The following is a 22,367-nucleotide window of genomic DNA, read 5'->3' as shown; positions in this document are numbered from 1 at the left end:
TGTGTGAGTTCGTAGTCAAAATATGTAGAGTATCTGTGGAAACTAGAAACTTGAGAGCATTGCAGTGTCTACATTTCATACATTCACATTCATAAAGTTTGAACAGGGCATCACTCACCAGGCAGTCAAACACTTTTAGTCCATACCGCTGGGGACTCTCATCTAAAATCCCAAACAAGGTGTCCAGTGTGTCCTGTAAAAACTATACAGGGACAATCAATTGTTACAGAGACAGCCAAAAAAAGGGGGAAATATTTTTGGGGAAATATTCTATGCTATTTCAGCCATTTCAGCTGTAAAAGCAAGTTGCTGTACGTGGTTTATACCTTAACAATTTCAGTGCCATCAATGTCCTTCAGTTTGGAGAGGCAGTCAATGATTCTGTCTGGATGGACTCTCCATTTCAGCAAGTCCAACATATCACCTGAAATCAATATAAGAAACATGCATTTTTGAATAGGAACTATTTAAATTGCGTTATTGATAAAGTTGCTGAATCAGTCTTTTGGCAGATCTGTTAAATCCACTGGCAGAATAAACATTAATGAATCAACCTCTAGCGAAATAACAACTAACAAATCCAATGCTGGCAAATCAACAATTTTTATATCAGTAGTTTCCAAATAAACCATTAAAGAATTAACAATTACAAAATCAGCTGTCTGCAAATAAAATGTTGATGAATCCGTTGTTGACAAATCAATTGTTGATTAATCCAACACTGGCAATTCAACTGCTGGTGAATCAAATGTTGTTGAATCAATCACTGGAGAATCAACTAGGTGAGTCAACCATCATCACTGGTGAATCAAATGTTGTTGAATCAATCACTGGAGAATCAACTAGGTGAGTCAACCATCATCACTGGTGAATCAAATGTTGGCGAATCCACCGGAAACTAAATCAACAACTGACGAATCAACTGTGGGTGAATCAACCATCATCAATGGTGAATTAACTGTTGGGTGAATCCACCGGTAACAAATCAATGATTGGCAAATGAACTGTGGGTGAATCAACCATCATCAATGGGGAATCAACTGTTGGGTGAATCCACCGGTAACAAATCAATGATTGGCAAATCAGCTACTGTAGATCAATTAATTATCATCCATGTTGAATCAACTGTTGGCAAACCAATTGGTACTGGATCAACAATTGGTAAATCAACTACTGCAGATCAATCAATTATCATCATTGGTGAATCAACATCTGGCAAATCAACTTTTGTGACGTGACGTGACATGACATGGTGACCCATACTCAGAATTTGTGCTCTGCATTTAACCCATCCAAAGCAGTTGGGGATTCGGTGCCTTGCTCAAGGGCACCTCAGTCGTGGTATTGAGGGTGGATAGAGCGCTGGACATTCACTCCCCCCACCTACAATCCCTGCCGGCCCGAGACTCGAACCCGCAACCTTTGGATTACGAGTCCAACTCTCTAACCATTAGGAGGCAACTTCCCCATTTTTTGGCAAATCAGCTAGTATGAAATCAACCATTTGTAATTCAACTGTAGGTGAATCAACTGTTAGTAAATCAATCACTGTTGAATCAAATATAGGTGAATCAACCATCATCATTAGTCTACCTACCACTGGTGAATCAACTGGTACTGAATCAATGACCGGCGAATCAATTACTGTAGGTGAATCAGCTGTCAACACTAGTGAGTCAACCGCTGGAAAATCAACTGTTGGCAAATCAGCCAGTACAAAATCAACCAATGGCAAATCAACTGTACGTTAATCAACCGTCTTCATATCAATCACCAGTGAACCTTTTAGGGGTCCTTCCAAACACTGTCATTAAATATATGGGATATATGCAAGAATGACAAAGACATAGGCTGTGTTCGAAATGGCATACTTGCTTACTGCTTTCTGCGTACTGCCCAGTACACAGTGCATTCTGCCAACTATTTTTTTAAAGAATAGTGTATGAAACAGTATACAATAAGCAACAAATGTTTCAGAGTAGTATGCTTAATTGTGACATGACAAACACAAACATTAATTCAGCACAGCTATCAAGGTTGTTACCTTACAAACATGTGCTAACTATTCTTTTTTCAAAGGCTTGTTAATAAGGCTTCATCTTAGTAAACAATGCTGTATTGCCCAATTGAATTCATTTCATAATTGAAGAACTTTACATAGGCTATTGGACTGAACTGAATGAGCTATCTTTAACTGAACAAAGATATTTTTGGAAGTTAAACTAATTGGAAAGAGTGATATATTCTAGTTACACTAAGTGCAAATAATTAGGGCTGCAACTAACGATTATTTTGATAATCGATTAGTTGGCCGATTATTCTTTCGATTAATCGATTAATCGGATAAAAAAAATATTGACCAAAAAAAACCACTATTCCACATTCTGCCCAATGTCCTTCAAACAAACGTGACAACTGAATGCTATGAAAACATACAGTGCTTAATTTATTAGACCACTTAGCATAATAAAGAGAAAACATATTTTAGAAATTTGTCAAAAATTTGTTTAAATTTAAAAATGTTATTATCATTTATTGGACATAATAATAAAAAATGGCCTCATAACAGCTTGCATTCTTGCTGGTATTGTTTATGTACTTTTTGACTGCAATTGGGTATCGCGAAAAAAAAATACTCAAATAAAAAATACAAGAAAAAATAAGTGCTCTGGTTTTCTTTCATAGATAACAGCAATAATGATATTATAGCATTAAAAATAGCCTACTACTGTTACTAAAGAGCTTACACATATTGGAGTACTAACCAGTACAGAAAGCCGAAAAATGATTTTGGTTATCACCAATACTGTTACTTTAGAGCAGCAGTGGCACAAACCTTACATAAACACATTGTTAAACTTACATAAATTTGTTAAGCATTGTAAAAATTGAATATAGTTTAAACCTCTATTAAAAATTAAAATAATAAAGATAATAATAAAGACGAATAAAAACACAAACTCAGTGTTAACCAACAGGTAAGAGTAATGTTCTGCAGGAACTACTTTGATCACAGTCACCTCGTCATTTCTTTATCCTGTAAAAGGCCGTTATGGAGCGTCTCATGTTTATATTCAGACAGACAATTACACGCTGTTATCCCTTTAAAGTTCCTACTCTCATAAAATATTTTAATTTATTTTAAACCTTAAATTAACTTTCAACAACAGATAATTCAGCACAATGGATATGTTTGCGCTGAAAAGCCTATTACTTGTCTCCCTCTCTACTGTGTTCTGTCCGTCTGACGCGCGTGCGCGCCGCGCCGTCGCTCATTCGGTATTTTAAACTTAACACAGACTGTCAGGACGGACCTTTATGCAAAAATGGAAATGCTCGCGTGAATTTGTGGCATTTATAGATAAGGATATGACCGTAAACTGAACGTTTTTGCGCTGAGGACGCACACGCATCTGTCAAAGCGCCTGACAGGGCAAGCCATTACTCTTATGCATTAACTTAAAGCTTAAAATAAAGAATTATCATGTTTTGGGCAGCTTGGATCACGTGCTTCTCCGGCAGAATCTCATTCTGTTTCCTCCACTATTTTTAGATGCATTTTGTCCATAGAAATGCATTATTCAGTGCCGTAATTTGACTAACCAGCTGAAGTTGGACGTGCACTGTGGGCAGACCCGATTAATCGATAATGAGAATCGTTGTCGATGATTTTCATAATCGATAATAATCGATTTTATCGATTAGTTGTTGCAGCCCTACAAATAATGATAAATTCTGTTTACACTAAAATAGCAGCATTTTCTTGAACAAGAGGTGTGTAAATAGTAGTTAGGTGGCAGATATTTATACTTCAGTACTGTGCATTATAAAACAATATTGTAAATTATCATACATTTTATTTGATGAACGCCACTTTATTGGGACAAAACCCTACCTACAGCTAAGCACACTGTATTATTAATGAGGTGTTTAATCTCCACTTTTCAAATATTTGCTTAATTTTTTTTTTAAATAAATGCCTTTCTGATCTGGTATGTGATGGATAAAGGAGTTGCACGAGTTTGACAAAAGGCAGAATCGAACTCGGATCGCTCGCATCAACAGCACACATCTCGCGCCTTTTACTCACTGCGCCACTGATTTTACAAAAGTGCACGTCTTTTGCAGTGCTATTTATTGCAGCCAGGCATTGGTGGGCGGAGTTTATGTAAATAGCCTCTGACAACAAATTGGTCTATTTGTGCTTGGAGAAAAATACACTCTGTTTCTTTTTAGAGTTGCTTGACAGCGGAATTTAATTCTGTTTGCTTAATTGATATATGAATTTTATTTATACATTTTATTTATATATTATATTACTGCAATATTAATATTATTATTTAATATCTTTGAAACAATGTATAAGCGCTATAGAAATAAAGGTGATGTCATTTGACTTGATCGGAAAAGTGCCATAGAGATTAAAGTACAATTTATGTACAACAAATTATATTGTTTTTAGATACACAGCGATAGTTTGTAGTTTATATGTATATGTATATACGTACATATACAAGTGTAACATTTATAATTACTATTCCCCGCCTCCAGTTCACTCACGCGTTTGAAGATGAAACGTCACATGTAGCGCGTTGCGTTCTGGGAAACAGTATCCCATGCAGCGTCTTCAGATGCATACATCAAATTTCAGCAAATGTAGCAGGTAATCCGGGCATTCCATGCATACAGAAAATTCACATACTATTCACAGTATTCACATAGCATACTGCAGTATAGTAGGAATTGTATGATAGTATGCCATTCCGAACACAGCTTCTGTACTGATTTTAGTGTACTTGAGTTATATTTAGCAGATTCTGGCAAATATAGTAGGTCATCTGGGTATTTCATGCATACAGAAAATTTGCATACTATGCACAGCATACATACTGGATGCTGCAGAAATAGTAAGAGTAGTATGATAGTATGGTATTTCAAACACAGCCATAGACATTCAACTGAATACTTAAACTTACAACATGACAAAAGTGGCTTTGTCTATAGTTCATACATCTCACCGATATATTTCAAAGATCAAGCTCAATATAAACAGCTAAACTTTAAAAAGCCTGAAGCTTAAGACTGAGTATAGATGCAATATAAACTGAATCTAACTTGGGTTCAGTGCCTTCAGTTAAATAACAGCCAGATGGCCGTTGATATGTGTGCATTTGGGCGAAGGCATGGCAGAGCCGCAGAGACACTGGGCGAAGCTCCAAGGTCAACAGAGGCAGGTGTGGGCTCAGCCCGCTGTGATCTCCGGTCCAAAAGCAGACCTCTCTGTTTCCTGCCACTGTTACCATGACATTCACCTGCTGAAGGGCTCAGATCAATATATCACAATATCAAGGTCATGATGCAGACGGGGCCATATGGCACAGAGAGAAGGCATTTCTGAAATCACCGCTCTCTAACAGACATCAGACATAGGTGAGTTATTGAGTTATAAGACAGATCTGAGATCTTGACTGAGACAATAATTTTCCATTTACTTGATAGAAATTTTTATTGTTTGTTTTGTGTTTCTTCTAGGGGTGGGCGATATACTGGTAGACACAATTAACCGGTAGAAATGTGTCAACTGGTAGAGATTTTCGACTATAATCTCTATCGTGGTTACACGCTCACAAAAAACATATCGTTTGCATGCGTTTTTAAGAATTGCGAAACTGAAACCAAAAATTCTGTATGCACTTTCCCGGAAAATCGAAACCGGTTTGTTAAAAATGCTTTTTAATAATTATTCATTATTTTATTAGATAATACGAAATAATTTTGTAAGCCTTGTAAGTTAATGCAATAACTTTTATTTTACTAAATAAAAAAAAAAAATACAAGCCATTTAAATAACACTTTTATTGAAAATAAAAATAAAATTGGACAGAAAACATATTAATATTAAATCTCAAAATACTGTATTATTTTTATTCAGTGCTATGCAACACTCAGTTAAAGATTTAACTGATTTTTTTTTTTCTGAAACCTTGAAAGGTTAAATACAGACTTTTATGTGTCAAAATGCCCATATCTCCAAGTATCCTCGTAATTCACGTCTTAAGTGAAAGCAAACAGCTGAAAAAGAAAGCACATGTGTAACAGTATAATGGACCCGGGCAGCTCTTAAAGTGACAGAGCTGCCCAAGCAGTCTAATATTCCTGCTTTTTTATCAAACAAAAGTGAGAAAATCTCTCGCTGCTCTTGACTAAATCCAGTGTTTTTATACATTTGATTACTGCAGCATTTATTATTTACTTGTTCTACTGTAGTTTTTTTGTCCTATTGCGTGTAATTAGTTTCTTATTTAATCACTGTTTACTTGTTTTCAGTAAGCTTGAGTTATTTTTATTGTTTCACCTCTAATTTCTTCTTGTTGTGTTTATGCCAGATCAGGTTTAACTTAATCTCATATCTCAAATCCAGATAACTTAATTTAGTTTTTTGGCATATTGTAAGGAGGAACATCGTCTCACCATTCTGAGTGAGTTTAGTGGAGCAGAGAGACGACTGGATCCAGAAAGACTCTTTGCTGTTCTTTATTGTCTGGCTGTTGCCTGGCTGGAGGCTGGCTTTGGAAAATGGCAGTTTGAGGTACCGAGCAGGATCCTGGAGATCAGTTGTCTCTTCACACTGTTGTGAGGGAGACAGTGAAGTTCACAGACCAAAACTTTCATAATTACACAATAGATACAAAGAAACCATGGATATCATTTTGTATATAAAAAAATCTATCTATCTATCTATCTATCTATCTATCTATCTATCTATGATAAACAGGTAAATTTTTCCCATCACCAAACATTATTTGTAGAAAGGATCCCATTCAGTAATTGCAAAGAGCTTTCTCCTTTGTTAATTCTGGTAAGTCTATATATATATAACAAGAAGATTCTTCCAATTCATACAAACAGACTGATACACAAAGAGACAGTACCTTGTGGACAATGAGCTCATGTGTCCCATCAGGCAATGGTCTCCCATCGTCCTGCATCAGAGGGACAAAAGAGAAGCCGAAAAGCTTCTTCTCACCCTTTTCTTTTGCTGCATGAACAGAGGCAACAGTAGTTATATGAAACGAGTCAATAATTGCAAAGTCTAAAATCTCAGAAAATGGAATAGCAAGTAGAGGTAAAATCAATTTTCAAGAAAAAAAGTGCAAGCGTTATGGAGTCTTACTGGAGCAGTGCCTGAGCTCGAAGCGTAAGTGTGTGCCGTGAAACATCTCCAGAGGGATGGGCAGTTTGATCTGTTCGGCCCAGCGAGGGCTGTTACTGTGATACAGAACAAAAGAGCGGTGCTCATCCACTCCTGGTTCCCCGGAGCCGCAATAAACCAGACCCTGAGAGAGAAATGGAGAACATGAAATTGACCCCAATAGCATTTTTAATAAATATTGAAAGTCGTACTGTGAACCACTCACCAGTGTATGTTATTTTGAAGTAGTCATGAACCATAAATGATCAATGATTTTATACAGTTTGGATCCACTGGGCCAAATGCTGAATAACAAAAATGCTCTTTTTAAAGGGATAGTTCATCTGAAAATAAAAAGTCTGTCATCATCTACGCACCCTCAAGTAGTTCCAAACTTGTATGAATGCCTTTGTTCTGCTGAACACAAAGGAAGATATTCTGAAGAATGTGGGAAACAGAGCAGTTCTTACAGAGCTTAGTATTTTTTTTTCCTACTATGGAAGTCAAAGGTGCCCCAAAACAGCCTGGTTACACACTTTCTTCAAAATATCTTCCTTGGTGTTCAGCAGAATAAAAGAAATTCATACATGTTTGGAACTACTTGAGGGTGAGTAAATGATGACAGAATTTTCCTTTCTGGGTGAACCATCCCTTTAAGGCTTTAACTTCCCAAATAAATAAATAAACATAATAATAATTACTTGGCAGGTAATTTGACATCACAGCCATGCAAAAGCATAGATCATTAATATTACTTGGATTATGCTCAAATATTTTACTGTTTTGATAAAGAAACTGTTAGTATTTAATTATTTACTGACATAAATGTGATGTAGTGACGTATGTAAACAAATGATAAGTATTTATTATATTATATTATTATTAGATTTTAGTATAATTGAGATATAATAATTCTTATTAATATTTAGAATTTTTATTTATTTTGATATTTTCATTTTCATTTTAGTTTGACATTTTTATACATTTGTATTTTTTTAAATGTCTATCATTTTTATTAATTTTATTTCAGTTGTAGTCATTTTAGTACATCAATTAAACTAAATGATTTTTTTTTTTTTTTACTTTCAATTCAAGACAAGAAGAATAAAAACAGATAAAAAACAAAGTTTGAGGTGCATATTACGAATGCATATTACGTTATCTGAAAACTGAAAGTGTGAGAGAAACATCTATTAATTTAGACGCAACATGACATGGTAACATGAAACACGTGACATCCAATGACAGTTCTCACCTTCAGAAGTTGCCCATCACCTCCCAGGAGATAGACGATGACTTCCACATTACGTGCCACGCTTTTTCCACCTTTCTCAAATTCTCCCCTCTCAAGGGTCACATACAGGTCGTTCCTTATTTCACCTGCAAGAGGAAGATAACCATATCCCAGAAAACATTTTCCACCAACACAGCACTTCCAGTCGGCAATCGGGTGTTGAAATCAGCTTATCAGGGGAAGTAGCTGAAAATGGAGTCGATTTTTCTATTGTGTGCAGATACATTGATAACTGACCATGAATACTTTGTTTACAAGTATTACTTCAAGACAATATTGTTGTATGTATTTTTTTTATAAGGCACATTCCTTTATACATACATAAAGTCTGAGCAGGACAAGAAAACTGTGAATAAATTTCAGCTAAACTGTTAAAGATCCTCAGAGATGTTAGAAACACCATAAAACATTTCTAATTACTCTGTCAACACATGTGGCTCAAAGGTGCCTGATCGCCAACTGAGGGTGTGAAAGCAAATATCAAATCAAATGTGGGCGCACCAGTGCATTGTGTGTAATGAAAGGACAGAATACAAGCCATTTTTTTTTGTTACAGTCAAACAAAGGGAAGGAACACATGAGGAAAAAAAAAAAAAAAAAAAAAAAAAAAAAATCGCACTGATTTTATTCTTTACTCGTGCATGTACATTATGTGACAGTGAGCAAAACAAGAACATCCTGTAAAATCAATCCTACTTTGTACAAAATTGACTGTGGTATCTTTGTTAGATGTGTCTGTGTTAAATTATGGTATACTGTATATGACAATGTTATCTCTCAAAGTTCACATTAACTCAATAAAACCAGTATTTTGTTCCTGTAAAGCCTGTATTTACTCTGCTAAGCAATTATTTAACTGCATAATGACATGATTAAACCATTACTACAAATGGCACAGAGCGGCCACATTACCATATGATATGATTGAATGACAAAAGGTATCGTAAAGCTACAGATTTCATTTGCATAACATTGCAAAACATAAATTCAATGGTAATGTGATGAATAAAAGCAGCATAATGACAACAAAACATGATTATCCCACCTGGAATGATGATATCGGAGAAACCAAGCCTCTTAGTAATAGAGACGTTGCGGGTGAAAAGACGCATGTAATCCTTGCGAATCTGCTCCATATCCCCATGCAGGAGCTGGAGAGAGACATTAAGACCTACAAAATAAACACAAATGCATTTTAATGAATCTTTGCGGTAAAATCTCACAGTATTATACCATATGCTAACAGACAAAAACCATAAGTGTCTGACAACAAAAACAGCTGGATTTCCTCTTACTGTACTGTATGTAGAGAAAATCCGGAAGAGAACATAAGCCTAACAGAATATGTATCATTCAGTCTCACAATTCACTCACTAATGTGGTAATATATTGGAAAATAAATAAATATATAAAAATATAAAAATAGTTCCACAACTTATAAAACCAGCATTTTATTATGAAATATAACAAGGATCTCACAATGACACATATTTTCTTCAATATCACTTCCACCCTGTTACTTTTGTACAATCCCTTCAACTTGATAGTTCTTGATATGACATCATCCACCAGGAAGTGACATAATTTATTGGTGGGAAAACAACAGCACACTCATCAGTAAGTATTAGCAATAACATGGTAAATTTAGTAGTATTTGTTGGTTTGTCTCTCTTTAAAACATCCTGCTTGATAAATTCCAAACACACTTTAAGGGATAGTTCACCCAAAAAATGACAATTCTGTCACAATTTACATATCCTCATGTCTTTCCAAACATTTATGACTTTCTTTCTTTTGTGGAATGCAAAAGAAGGTATTTTGTTAACCAAAAAGCTTTGGGTTTCCATTGTTTTTCATTGCACTTTTTGTCCGTACTATGGAAGTCAATAGGACCCAAAACCATCTGGTTACTAACATTCTTCAAAATATCTTCTTTTATGCTCCACAGAAGTCATATAGGAACAACACAAGGCTGAGTTTTAATTATTGGTGGGAATATCCCTAAATAAACAATGAAAATTAACTTGAAAGTCAGTCCTTCTAAACGGCTAAATTTGTGTTTTATTTCCACCCTGTTCATTTGCAATTACTAAGTAATAAAAAAACAGAATTACATTTATTTTTCTACAGTTTGAGTTCAAAAGGTCCTGCATAACAGGAATGACCCGGCTGCCTTTTGATTAAATTAATTATGGGTACATTTGTGCTTGTTACCATATCCTCTCCATCGAATCAGTAATAGATCTTATTGTGTTCCACCACACTTAAAGACTTGCAAGCATTTCTCTGCGTCCCTCATTCATCCAACTGATGAAAGTCAACGATTCTGACATCCGTGCACTAGATTTACACTTTAAAGTCCAAAGTCTCTTTGAAGAAACACTTTGTTTCTCGAATTTCATCACAAAGCCTAGCTAGATGTTGAGTTCTTACAGATGGAAATTTCACCCATTCCCATTCCTTCATTTGTCTAAACGACTTTCATCTCAAGTATAACCCTGCTGAACATCGGCTGAGGGACACAGCCTGCGGTTTAGATTGACATGAGAGAAACTGCGTAATCTCTTTCCTGCTTGATCGTGTTTTTGACTCCCTCCGTTTTTTTTATCTGGCCCTCTTCTTCAAGCTTAAGTCTCCAATGTCTCATACTTCACAAATAACAAATATTGCAGGTACATTTTTCAGTTTTGGGTTGCATATATGAGGTTTGATGGGTTTATAAGCTCTGGAAGCATCTATAAAGCCATGGCTTCATTATGGTTTCATAATATATTCAGAGTAAGCTGCCCACACGAGTGAAATCACCAGCAGTCCATTCATTTTGAAACCACTTGCGAGATGATGCACACCAAGATTATATAACTACTACTCCACCACCTCCACAAAACATGGCATCAACAACACAACACCATGCATTCAGAGACCCCTACTTCGTCTTTCATCTGTTTGCCTTTTTAAACCTAAAACGAACATTGTTGTTTCTTTATCTCTGTTCGTTTTTTTAAACCAGCAACAAAATCAATAATAGTAATTTGGCTTTTATCCAAGCGAATAGCTATAAGAGCTAGCGATTTGGCCATTAAAACATCTAGAGTGACAACAATGTCATGAAAAGGGTCAACTGCTCTCTGTGCACGAGATCGATATGGCGTTCTAGTCCACACGGATAGCCGATGAGTGTGACTGATAAATAGCTACTAATGGTCATCAGTTAAAAAGACATTCATTTAGCGTAACTGAATTACTGCAGATGACTAGATGCCATTTACAAGTTGATTGAGATCAGTTTTTTTCTGATCTAGCTGAATGAATTACAGGTCTGTGTTTGTGGCTTCTGTGTTTAAAGTTGTTTGCAATTCATATCCCATTCAAAAGTTCTGTGACATGTACTGTATAAGTAAACCATTGTATGGATTCTTCCAAAAAGAGTCTGTGGACCCTAGACTATAGACCAGGCATATAAATTTAAGGCACAAACAAAATAAAGCCAAGCAAAACAAAACATAACAAAAAAAACTAAACAATAACAATAACAAATAAAACAATAAAAGCCAAGCCAAAAACAAAACAAAAATAAAACAACAAAACAAAGCCAAGCAAAGTGCAAAATAAAAAAATTTAAAGAAAACAAAGCCAAGCCAAAAAACAAATAAAACAAACCAAATAAAACAACAAAAAGCCAGGCAAAACAGAATAGCCACGCAAAGCAAAACAAAACCCAGCAAAAAAAACAAATAAAACAACAAAACAAAACAAAAAAACAAACAAAAGAAAGCCAAAATAAGCCAAACCAAAACAAAGCATTTGGCTCTTAAATAATAATATTGTTACAAAACAAAATTTAACAAAAAACAAAGCTAAAAACAAAATAAAAATACTATACGAATACAGTACATAAAAATAAAATAAAATATAGATTTCATAGAGGACAGTGTTTTTAATTTGGGCCAGTAAACAATCACCTAAAAAGCACTGCAGCCACCACATACTGTAGCATCAAGGCTAGCAAAATTTCAAAATCCCTGGCATTCTTCAAATTTTAGAAGCCCAAAATTAATTTAACTAGCCCGAATACAAAAAAAAATAAATAAAAGACCTCAGATGAACTTCACTGCGGACAAAATCAGCATGATTGAAAACTTCAGTGATTGCATTTCTTCTTCAAATAGCAAGAGTGTGGGGCTGCAACAGATCACATATCTCATGGTTTGGATCATATTGTGGGTTTTAAGTCACAGATTGGATCAGTTTTTGGATGACCACAAACTAGCAACATAACTAAAAAGGTCAAACATTATTAAAGAAAAGTTAACCGTCAGTAATATAATAAGAACCAATAAACAAATTACCCCGACCATGGGATTTCATTTCACTATTCAACATTTTGGCAGCCCGACTGGAAAACACAAAAGCCCCAAATCTTGGGCTAGCAATTTTACAAGCCCCGAGCAACATGCTTGAAACATCTCAGAACACCTTAGCAACCATACAGAAGTGCCCTGGCAACTAGCCACAACTGACAAGATAAGCACCGTTCACGTTTTCTTCAGAAAATGTATAAAGAACATTGTTCTTGCAAGCTGATGTGGTGCACAGGAATTACACACTTCACCTTTAATCCACTGCAAGTAAGAGACACCACCACTTTTAAAATAAATGATAATAAGTAACTATTAGCATTAGTATTATGACAAATGCCCAACCCTAAAATAATCTTGGTGAAAAGGTCTTCTTGAAATGCTGGTCTTATTAAAGTGGCCATGACTCTTTGAGTCATGCAGACATCATAAAAACAAAAGCGCCTGAATAACAGCTCTCCTCGCTCTCTCTGTTGAATTCACACTGGCGTATGCTTTGACTGCAGGCTTCTGCTGCTGCTCAGAACCTGTTGCTAGGAGAGACCCCGGCATTTCTCTGTAGAGTTTTGCTATTTATATCTAGAGAGCATGAAGAAAATAAATTCTGCAGCATGATTTGGTACAATTTGACTACTTCAATTAATTAAATCACTTGGTTCAACATTTTCAGAAGAACACTGCTGCTATGACAGAAAAAAAATTCTTTAAAGGGAAAGTTCACCCAAAAATGGAAATTGTGTATTATAGACTGTGTCTTCTGTTACAGACTAAGCCTTCTGTTCTTAAGTTGTCCAAAAACTGTGAGGAACAGACTAAAATTTCTCCTTTTGTAGAAAGAAAGGTCATACTGGTTTGGAATGACATGGCATTGTGTTCATACGTATAATTTTTTGTTGAACTATCCTTTTAAGAAGACAAGCAAAATGAAATCTTACCTGTATTTGAGCCAATATGGCTGTATCGTGAGCTGACCTTCCTGATAATACTGTCATGGATTTGGTACCACTCACTTTCTGCATTACATCTGTAAACATAATGTGCCATGGGTTTGCTATATATTTCAACAAGTTATAGGCTGTGTGATATATCTGAATATCATCACTATATTTATGAATTATAAATATAGTGAATACTGTACAAATTTTGAATACTCACGAGTAAATCTTCAGCAAGTGATCGTCCTTGAAGTCTGCTGTTAACAGGTCAGCCACGCTAATCACAGCACAACCGTATGGACGCTTGTACTGCGTGTTACTCACACTCTTCTTCTCACCTGCAACCATTCGCCCTGCGGACACACATATTGAGGATCACACACTGCTTTTATGAGAGTAAATATATAAGCTAATACAAAAAGTTTTTCTTATTCTGCCTCAAAGAACACATAGCACTGTCACAAGCTTGACATAATGCGTCATGTTACACTACTAAAGCATTACAGCCGCGTCTTACCCAGAAACTCTCAGTTTTATGTAGCTCTTATGACAGAATGATTAACACTTATGTCTTTATAATGACTCTTGAAACACAAAATAGACATACCAACAACCGTTACACAACGAACACTTCCCAGTCCACAGTGACATGAATTACATACATGCAAATGAGCATTAATCTATACTGTAACATCACAGAATCTGTACCGGTGCAGGCCATGCATGTAGCGACGACTGCTACACAGACACAAGGTGACGTTTACAGACAAAAACACCATCTTAGTCACAACTGACTTGAAGTGGCCTGTCATTCAGCCCTTATAATGCTGCCATTACTATTGACGAATACGTCTGACATAATCTGTCAATAAAAATCTTAAAGCACTAACAAGCAGTGCACTATCAAGTTGTGAAATTCATGACACCGATTATGAGTCACTAAGGCATTATGACAGGTCACAAGGCGAGAAAATTTGTGTTTATCCAAAAGCTCTTACCTATTCTAAAAATATGAGCTACAACATACACATCTTTGCGAAGATCGCTACTTCCCAAATCCTTAAAAAAAGACAAATGTTTTATTGAGCAATATTTACTAGATTCCATGAACCAAACATTCTCTAAACCTACGCTGTTAAAAGCTTCTATTTAAACAATCAAATAAAGTATGTCAGTTTAACATGCTAATTTATTGCTATTAAATACACAAAAACAATGCATTGCAGTAAAATGCAACAAAATAATCAAATAAAAAGAACAAGCAAAACAAAAACTAAAAACAAAAGAACTAGCAAAACAAAACATGAAAGAACTAACAAAACTAAACAAAAAAAGAAATGAACTACTAGAACAAAACAAACAAAAGAACAAAAAAATCTAAAGAAATAGCAAAACAAAACAAGGAAAACACAGGATTTCCTTATAAACAGTGAAACAATAAAATATTTTGACATCCAAAGACATTTTTTTGTAATGTTGATTCAATGATCTGCTTGTCTGCCATAAAAAAATCTAATTCCTGATATAAACTAAATTTGGGGGCTTTTCACAGCAAATAGTGATAAATGTGATTATTGCAATCAACGTGATTAATAACTCACCATGCCATACACACAGTCTTACTCTAGATATTTACAAATGATAACTGTTGAGAAAACACATCTAAAATGTGTAATTTTATTTTCTTCAAAAATTCCTGTTCAGATTCACAAAACAACGCTTTTTTGTTCACATTTAAATTTAAAACCTCCCCCATTATCAAAAATTTTCAGTCAAGGATATGTGTTGAAAAAGGTCCAAGGATACGTCCTTGGTGCACCCCAAAAAAAGTCCATACTTACAACAAAGAGTGTACACTGCCTCTCAGTCTTCTCTGGAGACTTTGGTAGCCCTTGCTTATTGAGGCGCACAAAGAACCTCTCACTGCACAGACAGAAAGAGAGAGAGAGACTGTCAGGTTCACCACAAACACGGCATGAAGCATAAGGAAACACAGCAAGACCGATGCGAGTGTGTACGTGTGCGTCCGCAACACTAGTGCTAGGTAATTACACGGAGAGGCCCATTGAGGCTGGGTATCTCCTCGATTCTCCTTCACTTTCACTAAGTGCCCTGGGGCGCCACTCGTTCTAAATAATTTACAACGAGGAGGGGTGCCTGAACAGTACACCCCCTAACATGAGCGGCGAGAGAGAAGGAGGGAGAGAAAAAGAGACAGAAACCAATGAAAAATTCAACAAACACATCAAGGCCGTAGTTCCGTCATGGATGTGAAACTAAAACATCCCTCAGGCTGATGTATGTAGGATGGAGAGCGGTAAACAGATGCATTGACGTCACAGCTGAATTGAATTTCAGATATAAGATCCCAGTAGCAGCGCAATCAACGTAATAGTCTGATAGCGTCATACATATATGCTCTAGGTAAACGCATTGACGGGTGACTGGTTGGGCTTGGAGACGTCTTTCAGACAGCTAGAAAGAGTATAGCGATTCATAATGAAATCATTGTCAGACTGAATCGATGCATGTTTTCTGGGATTTTTATTGACGGATCTGATGGACAACTTAGTGAGTAGTCAACATGAAAGCCTTTTATTGCATTCAAACTTATCACTGCCATTATGAAGCTTGGACATTTTTAAATATAACTATATAACTATATATATATATATATATATATAACTATATATATATAACTATATATATATATATATATATATATATATATATATATATATATATATATATATATATATATATATATATAACTATATATATATATATATATATATATATATATATATCACTGCCATTATGAAGCTTGGACATTTTTAAATATAACTATATATATATATATATATATATATATATATATATATATATATATATATATATATATATATATATATATATATATATATATATACCTAGGATGGCTTGAGGATGAGTAAATCATGGGGAATTTCTCATTTTTGGGAGAACTATCACTTTATGTATGCAAGAAGATATTTGAAGAATGTTTCAGCTGTTCATACAATGAAAGTCAATGGGGTCCAAAACAAGTCAACATTGGACCCCACTTACTTTTATTGTATGGAAGACGTATTTCAAAATATCTTTGTGTTCTACATAAGAATGTCATACAGGTTTAAACAACATGAGAATTATTAAATGATGCCTGATTTTTCATTTTTGGGTGATTTCATTATACTCCAGTCAATTTAAGACTTGCAATTGGGTGTCTAGGGTCGGAGTTGGCACCTGATTGGTCGCATTTCCCTGCTGTCATAGACAGAGAAGAAGACTTCCAGCTCCTCCCCCAGGTTTGAACTCATCATGCTCTTCATCTGAAGGAACAGGTGGTGCATACTGGCCTGCGGGGGAGCCTCGCGTCTGCGATGACGTCTCTCCATCTATTCAAAAGAAACCAAAATATAATCATTAATCATTATAATGACAAAGACATTTACAACAACAAATTTCCATAAATTATCTAACAGCCCCCAATCTAACAATATCTAAACTTAACAACTATTACTAGTCTGCTAAATGACTAAATATAATTGTGAACTATCAATTGCTATTGGCTATTGGTTTGTTAATGGCAAGAATTTGACCTTAAAATAAAGTGTGACCATGTCTTATATCTCTAATTAACATCTAATAATCGTGGTTTAAATCAGTGCATTGTTGTTGTTTTTTTATTGTCATTCTTTATGGTTTGTATGCAAGTAGTATGTCCTATTCCCCCCAATGCCTGACTGAAAAAAAGTAGCCTGTTATTGTGATAGGCCTATATTGATCTATCTAACCAAAAGAGCCAGTTAACCAGTCTTAAACAGTTGTCGCTACGCTAAGCTAATAAACTAAGCTCTTAGCTTTCTAATCAAAGCCTAATTGAAAACACAAGGAAAGATAAATATTTAATATGACCCTTTTAATTCTCTGACATGTCATTTAAAAGACATTACAGTAGCATGTTTTCATGAATAATAAGCTATTTTTTATCATCAGACTGTGGGGGAAAGGATTTTACACAGCAGCAGCTAGTTGCTAGCATTGCTGCTAACACACATACTGTATATTTGTGTAAAAATACATAAATAAAAGTCATGCAATGCTGCTAAAATGCACAATTTATATTGAAAGTATTAAGTAAAACTAAAGCTTTATGTAACCTATGTATTTCTTCACTATAAACCATATATATCAAATTATAATAACTTTTACTACATTATTACATTATATAATTTAATAACAGATCATTAAAATCCTAGCACTGTGGTTTCATCTTTAAGCTTTGGACCCTTCCTGTGTTCTTCTGAACAGAAAGATCCTTCAAAAAGGCACTTGACCCAGGGGACACCACACTGGTGTCTTTTTTGCTTGCGCCTTCACTTCCCACTATCCTCTCTTTAAACGCTCTCTCTAGTCTAGTACATCCACACCCACATCTTGTTCTCTTTTGTTTCTTTCCTTCCTCCTTTAACCCCTACCCCCACACCTCTGCCCACCCATGGAAACTGGGACACGTGTGGTCAGGCCTGCAGCTGAGAGAAAAAGACAGAGAATTTGGTGAATTCTGACTATACTGGTATCGTCTTACTAGCTCGCTTTTAAAAATCTAGTGAGCTAGGCAGCATTTCAAGACATTACAGACGCTCTCCTGATACAAAGGCTTAACTTCATAATGCAGCCTACTAAGATACTTTTCTTCTAACCAAATTCTAATGCAGAAATGTATGTTTCCTTTGCAGAGAATGTAATTCCATAGCAATTACCTATGAGTTTTTTATATTTATATACTATTATTCATTCAGTACTGAGAAGTATAGATAAAAATAGTTTAAAAGTTAATTATAAAATAAATTAAAATTTTATTTTATGACTATATTATGACTTTATGACTATATTACCCCAAATGTGTGTGTGCTATGTATATTCAAAACTGAGAAATATAGTTATAAAACAATAGTATTTAAATTGAATATACAATAATATTTGTTTTCATTTTTTTAATTTATACTATTCAAAATAAGTAGTAAAATATGCTAAATATGCCAAATAAAAAAAGATGCTAGGGATTTTAATAATGATATTTAACAAAAAAGAAGTCCATTTAAAACAAGACTAATTCATATTTAACTATTTAAAATAATAAAATAAAATAATAATATTAAATAGTCAAATAAAAATGAATAAAATCTAATACAAACAATAAGATATAAAATAAAATAAATTAATATTAATTAACTAATTATAAAATAAAAATGAACAAATTAAAAACATATTACAAATAAATAAATAATAAAATAAAATAAAAATAACATAAAATGTTCTACGTCAGTTAAGATGTTCCTTTAGAAGGCAGTTGCTTATGTCCGCAGTTACTATTATTGTCCGGAGTTACAGATATTACATTGCAAAGATCTGTACACAGGCACTGTTGTGACTTTGAAAGATATGAACCAATTGCGCCAATGATGCTGCATGTATGCCAAATTATAAGGGCAGGAAACTGCATGCGTGAAGTGTCTCTGCAGTTTGCAAACAGCCTGTTAATGCGCCATTTAGCATTTCTCTCTTGTCCTTAATTACTATCATTTCCCTATACACAGACGACTAGAGGTGTGTGTGTGTGTGTGTCTCTTTGTTAAAACAGAGGACGAAGCACTCGAGAGAGAGCCTTGGCGTCAGGTCGAGCTGCAGTTGCCATAGTAACACAGCAAAGAATATGGGTGGCAGAGGAGGGATGTGAGGTGACTCATGGGTAATGGGAGTGTGTGTGTGTGTATGCATGCATGTATGTGAGAGTGAATGTATGCCTACCCACCAGCCGATACAGCTCTGTGATGCTGATCTCATCAGGGTCCACCATGCCGAAATCCCTCCTGGGGACCAGATCCAAACCCAGCTGCCTGTCGCACACAAAAACACAACATTTTGATCCTACCTATCAAATCCCACCATGGTTATTATAATTTTGCATTTTCCATTTAGTTTTTATTTTAGCACTATTTTCTGATTTACAACAACAAATACAAATACAGATTTGTGAGTGACACATTTTTATTTCATAGACCCATGTACATTTTATATTAAATAAATATATACACACTCTTACGTGTATCACTTCCACTTTTGTTTTATTCATCCAAATTTTGCCAAATTCTGTGACATTCCAATTTATACAGTAAATTCCATATTTATGACCAGATTCCATGATTTCGCCCATAACAATAACCAAAGTCATTTTCAGAGGACAATCTGCAGTAACCTTCACAAAGCATGACTCAAATGTGAGAAGAATCCATTTCATTGTAAACCCTCCAAAAAACGACTATGTACTGAAAGACAGCAGAAAACCATACGTAACACGTCCCACTCGTTACTACCATCTGCAATTTATTTTTTTTGAGAAAAACCGCATATATGCATTCGAGCACATGGCTGACAGATTGGCCAGCATTTGCCGGCAATTCATCATCACTGTCCCAACCACGGCGTTCCACCCACTGTTTTTATGTGTACCGCACAATACATTCGCAATAACTGAAAAAAATAACACAATGTGGCAAAGACAGAAAAGCCAAACTCTAATGGCATAAATGAATCAAACTGAATGATTTTGCAAGGCTTTGAAGTTGTCACATAACCCAAATTTGCAGTAGTAGATACAAATACCATCACGACAATGACAGTATTTTATTTTGTGGTGTATGTGACTGTAACTCACTCGTTTCCCCAGTCCAGTCGTGCCGTGATGTGCTGTTTTATGTCACTCAACCGGTCGTGAGTGAGGTGGCCCACCAGAACCTGCTGCCGCAGCTCCAGTATCTCATTCATCACGTGCCACAGTCTGTGAAAAAGATCCCCTTCATTCCTCTGAGAGACACAATGAAAACATGAGTGGGTGACAGAGAAAGTGTGTTCACCTTTTTTAATTAAATGAGTTTATGAAAACGATATAGTTGGCACAGTTTCAGCAGAAACAGTTTTCAGACTACAACTTATTAATTAATACATGCCAAGCTCTAAATTAATAAAACTTGTCTTTGGGTAAATGAAACAAAATTACTGGCCAGTTGCCTGGTAACTATTTTTTTTTTCAATGCAATGGTTAAAACAAATCAAAATGTAAAATTGTACACAACCAACATGAATGAATCAAAGAGAAAAAAAACAAGACAATTTAGTAACTATCATATAACAACTTTTACATCAATGGTGAATAGTAAAACAACTCTATTCATATATAAATATACAGTGCCCTCCATAAGTATTGGAGCAGTAAAGACAAAATTTCTCTGTTGGCTGTGGAGTCAAGACATTTACAAATATGATTAAAAGATGAATATGAGACAAAACTACAGAATTTCACATTTTATTATTAGCCGTTTCAACACATACATGTTTTACCAAATAAAAAGATCAGCACTTTTAGAGTCCATCCCACTCATTGATGTGAGCATAAGTATTGGGACAGTTGAACATAAGGCAGATATAAAAGATTAAAAGCTATTATTTAGTTGCAGATCCCTTGATCACAATCACAGCAGTGAGTCTGTGACCCATAGACATCACCAGACTCTTGGTCTCATTCTTTGAAATACTTTTCCCAGCCTTTAATGCAGCCAATCACAATTGTTGCTTGTTTTGGGGATTTTCTGCCTTTACTCTCCTCTTCAGCTGGTGAAATTCATGTTCAATCGGATTTAAATCTGGAGATTGACTTGGGCGATCTAAGACTTTCCATTTCTTTGCCCTTATAAATTCCTTGACTGAACTGGCAGGGTGTTTTGGGCCATTGTCCTGATGCAATATGAAGCACTTCTTTATTTGGAGTATTACTTGTGCACAATGCACATTTCTTAATATTAAGCCTAAAATGTGTTTTAATCTCTCTATTGATGAAGATTGTATGATCTTTGAATAATATTGGTCTTTAAATGCAAGATATTTACCATGTACCTAAAGTACACTTACAATAGTTCCACTTTAACACAATCCAAAATACTTCAGTATATCTTCAGTTGGACTGCATCACTACTTCTGAACAACTGAAGTGCATAAAGTTTGCTAAATTGGAACAAATAATTTTGCACTTAAAGTATACCAGTTTAGTTTAAATATATTTATTATATTTTATTATTAATTTCCATGATTTTTCCAGGCCTAGAGACCACATTTTAAATATTCATATAACATTAAATATTTTAAAAAAAATCAGATTTCCAGGTTTTTAATGAGTTTAGAATGTAAAAAATATTTATTTCTGATAAATGCATGTATCATTGACAAGACTAATAAAAAAATATGAACTTACAAATGAAATCTCCACAGATAAAGCAACTGCATTTGTTCAGTGCAGCACAAAGAGTGATATTTACCATGTAGAGCTGCTTCCACATGGTGCCCCAGTCTCTCAAGGTCATAGTTATCTCTGTAATGACCGAGTCCTCAGTGGGAATGACGGTCTCAAACTGCCTGCAGGACAAGACACACAAACACACAATCACACACACACATCTGAACGAGTCCAGGATGGAGAGCAGTGACCTCACATGACCCTGTGGAGTAACACT

The 22,367-nt window shown here is 35.1% G+C and overlaps 1 protein-coding gene across 1 annotated transcript in view; it reads right to left on the bottom strand.

The window, feature by feature from the left end:
• The window catches only part of LOC306867976 (dedicator of cytokinesis protein 4-like), a gene marked incomplete at its 3' end in the record, with an annotated part of 67,566 nt that overhangs the window by 27,637 nt on the left and 17,562 nt on the right, over positions 1-22,367 (bottom strand). The window contains exons 5-19 of the mRNA XM_079413946.1: positions 22,173-22,269; positions 20,519-20,667; positions 19,616-19,700; positions 17,044-17,195; positions 15,621-15,702; positions 14,778-14,838; positions 14,000-14,132; positions 13,780-13,868; positions 9,532-9,657; positions 8,448-8,572; positions 7,175-7,337; positions 6,933-7,039; positions 6,472-6,628; positions 327-424; positions 119-202 (exon numbers count right to left, since the gene is read on the bottom strand). Coding sequence (XP_079270072.1) covers positions 119-202; positions 327-424; positions 6,472-6,628; positions 6,933-7,039; positions 7,175-7,337; positions 8,448-8,572; positions 9,532-9,657; positions 13,780-13,868; positions 14,000-14,132; positions 14,778-14,838; positions 15,621-15,702; positions 17,044-17,195; positions 19,616-19,700; positions 20,519-20,667; positions 22,173-22,269 — 1,708 coding nt within the window. The remainder of the gene's footprint in view (positions 1-118; positions 203-326; positions 425-6,471; positions 6,629-6,932; positions 7,040-7,174; positions 7,338-8,447; positions 8,573-9,531; positions 9,658-13,779; positions 13,869-13,999; positions 14,133-14,777; positions 14,839-15,620; positions 15,703-17,043; positions 17,196-19,615; positions 19,701-20,518; positions 20,668-22,172; positions 22,270-22,367) is intronic.

The sequence above is a fragment of the Barbus barbus genome (assembly GCF_936440315.1).
Source record: "Barbus barbus genome assembly, chromosome: 50".
In the NCBI taxonomy this organism is placed as follows: Eukaryota; Metazoa; Chordata; class Actinopteri; order Cypriniformes; family Cyprinidae; genus Barbus; species Barbus barbus.
The sequence above is the reverse complement of the archived record's forward strand: the minus strand, read 5'-3'. Positions and strand labels throughout refer to the sequence as shown.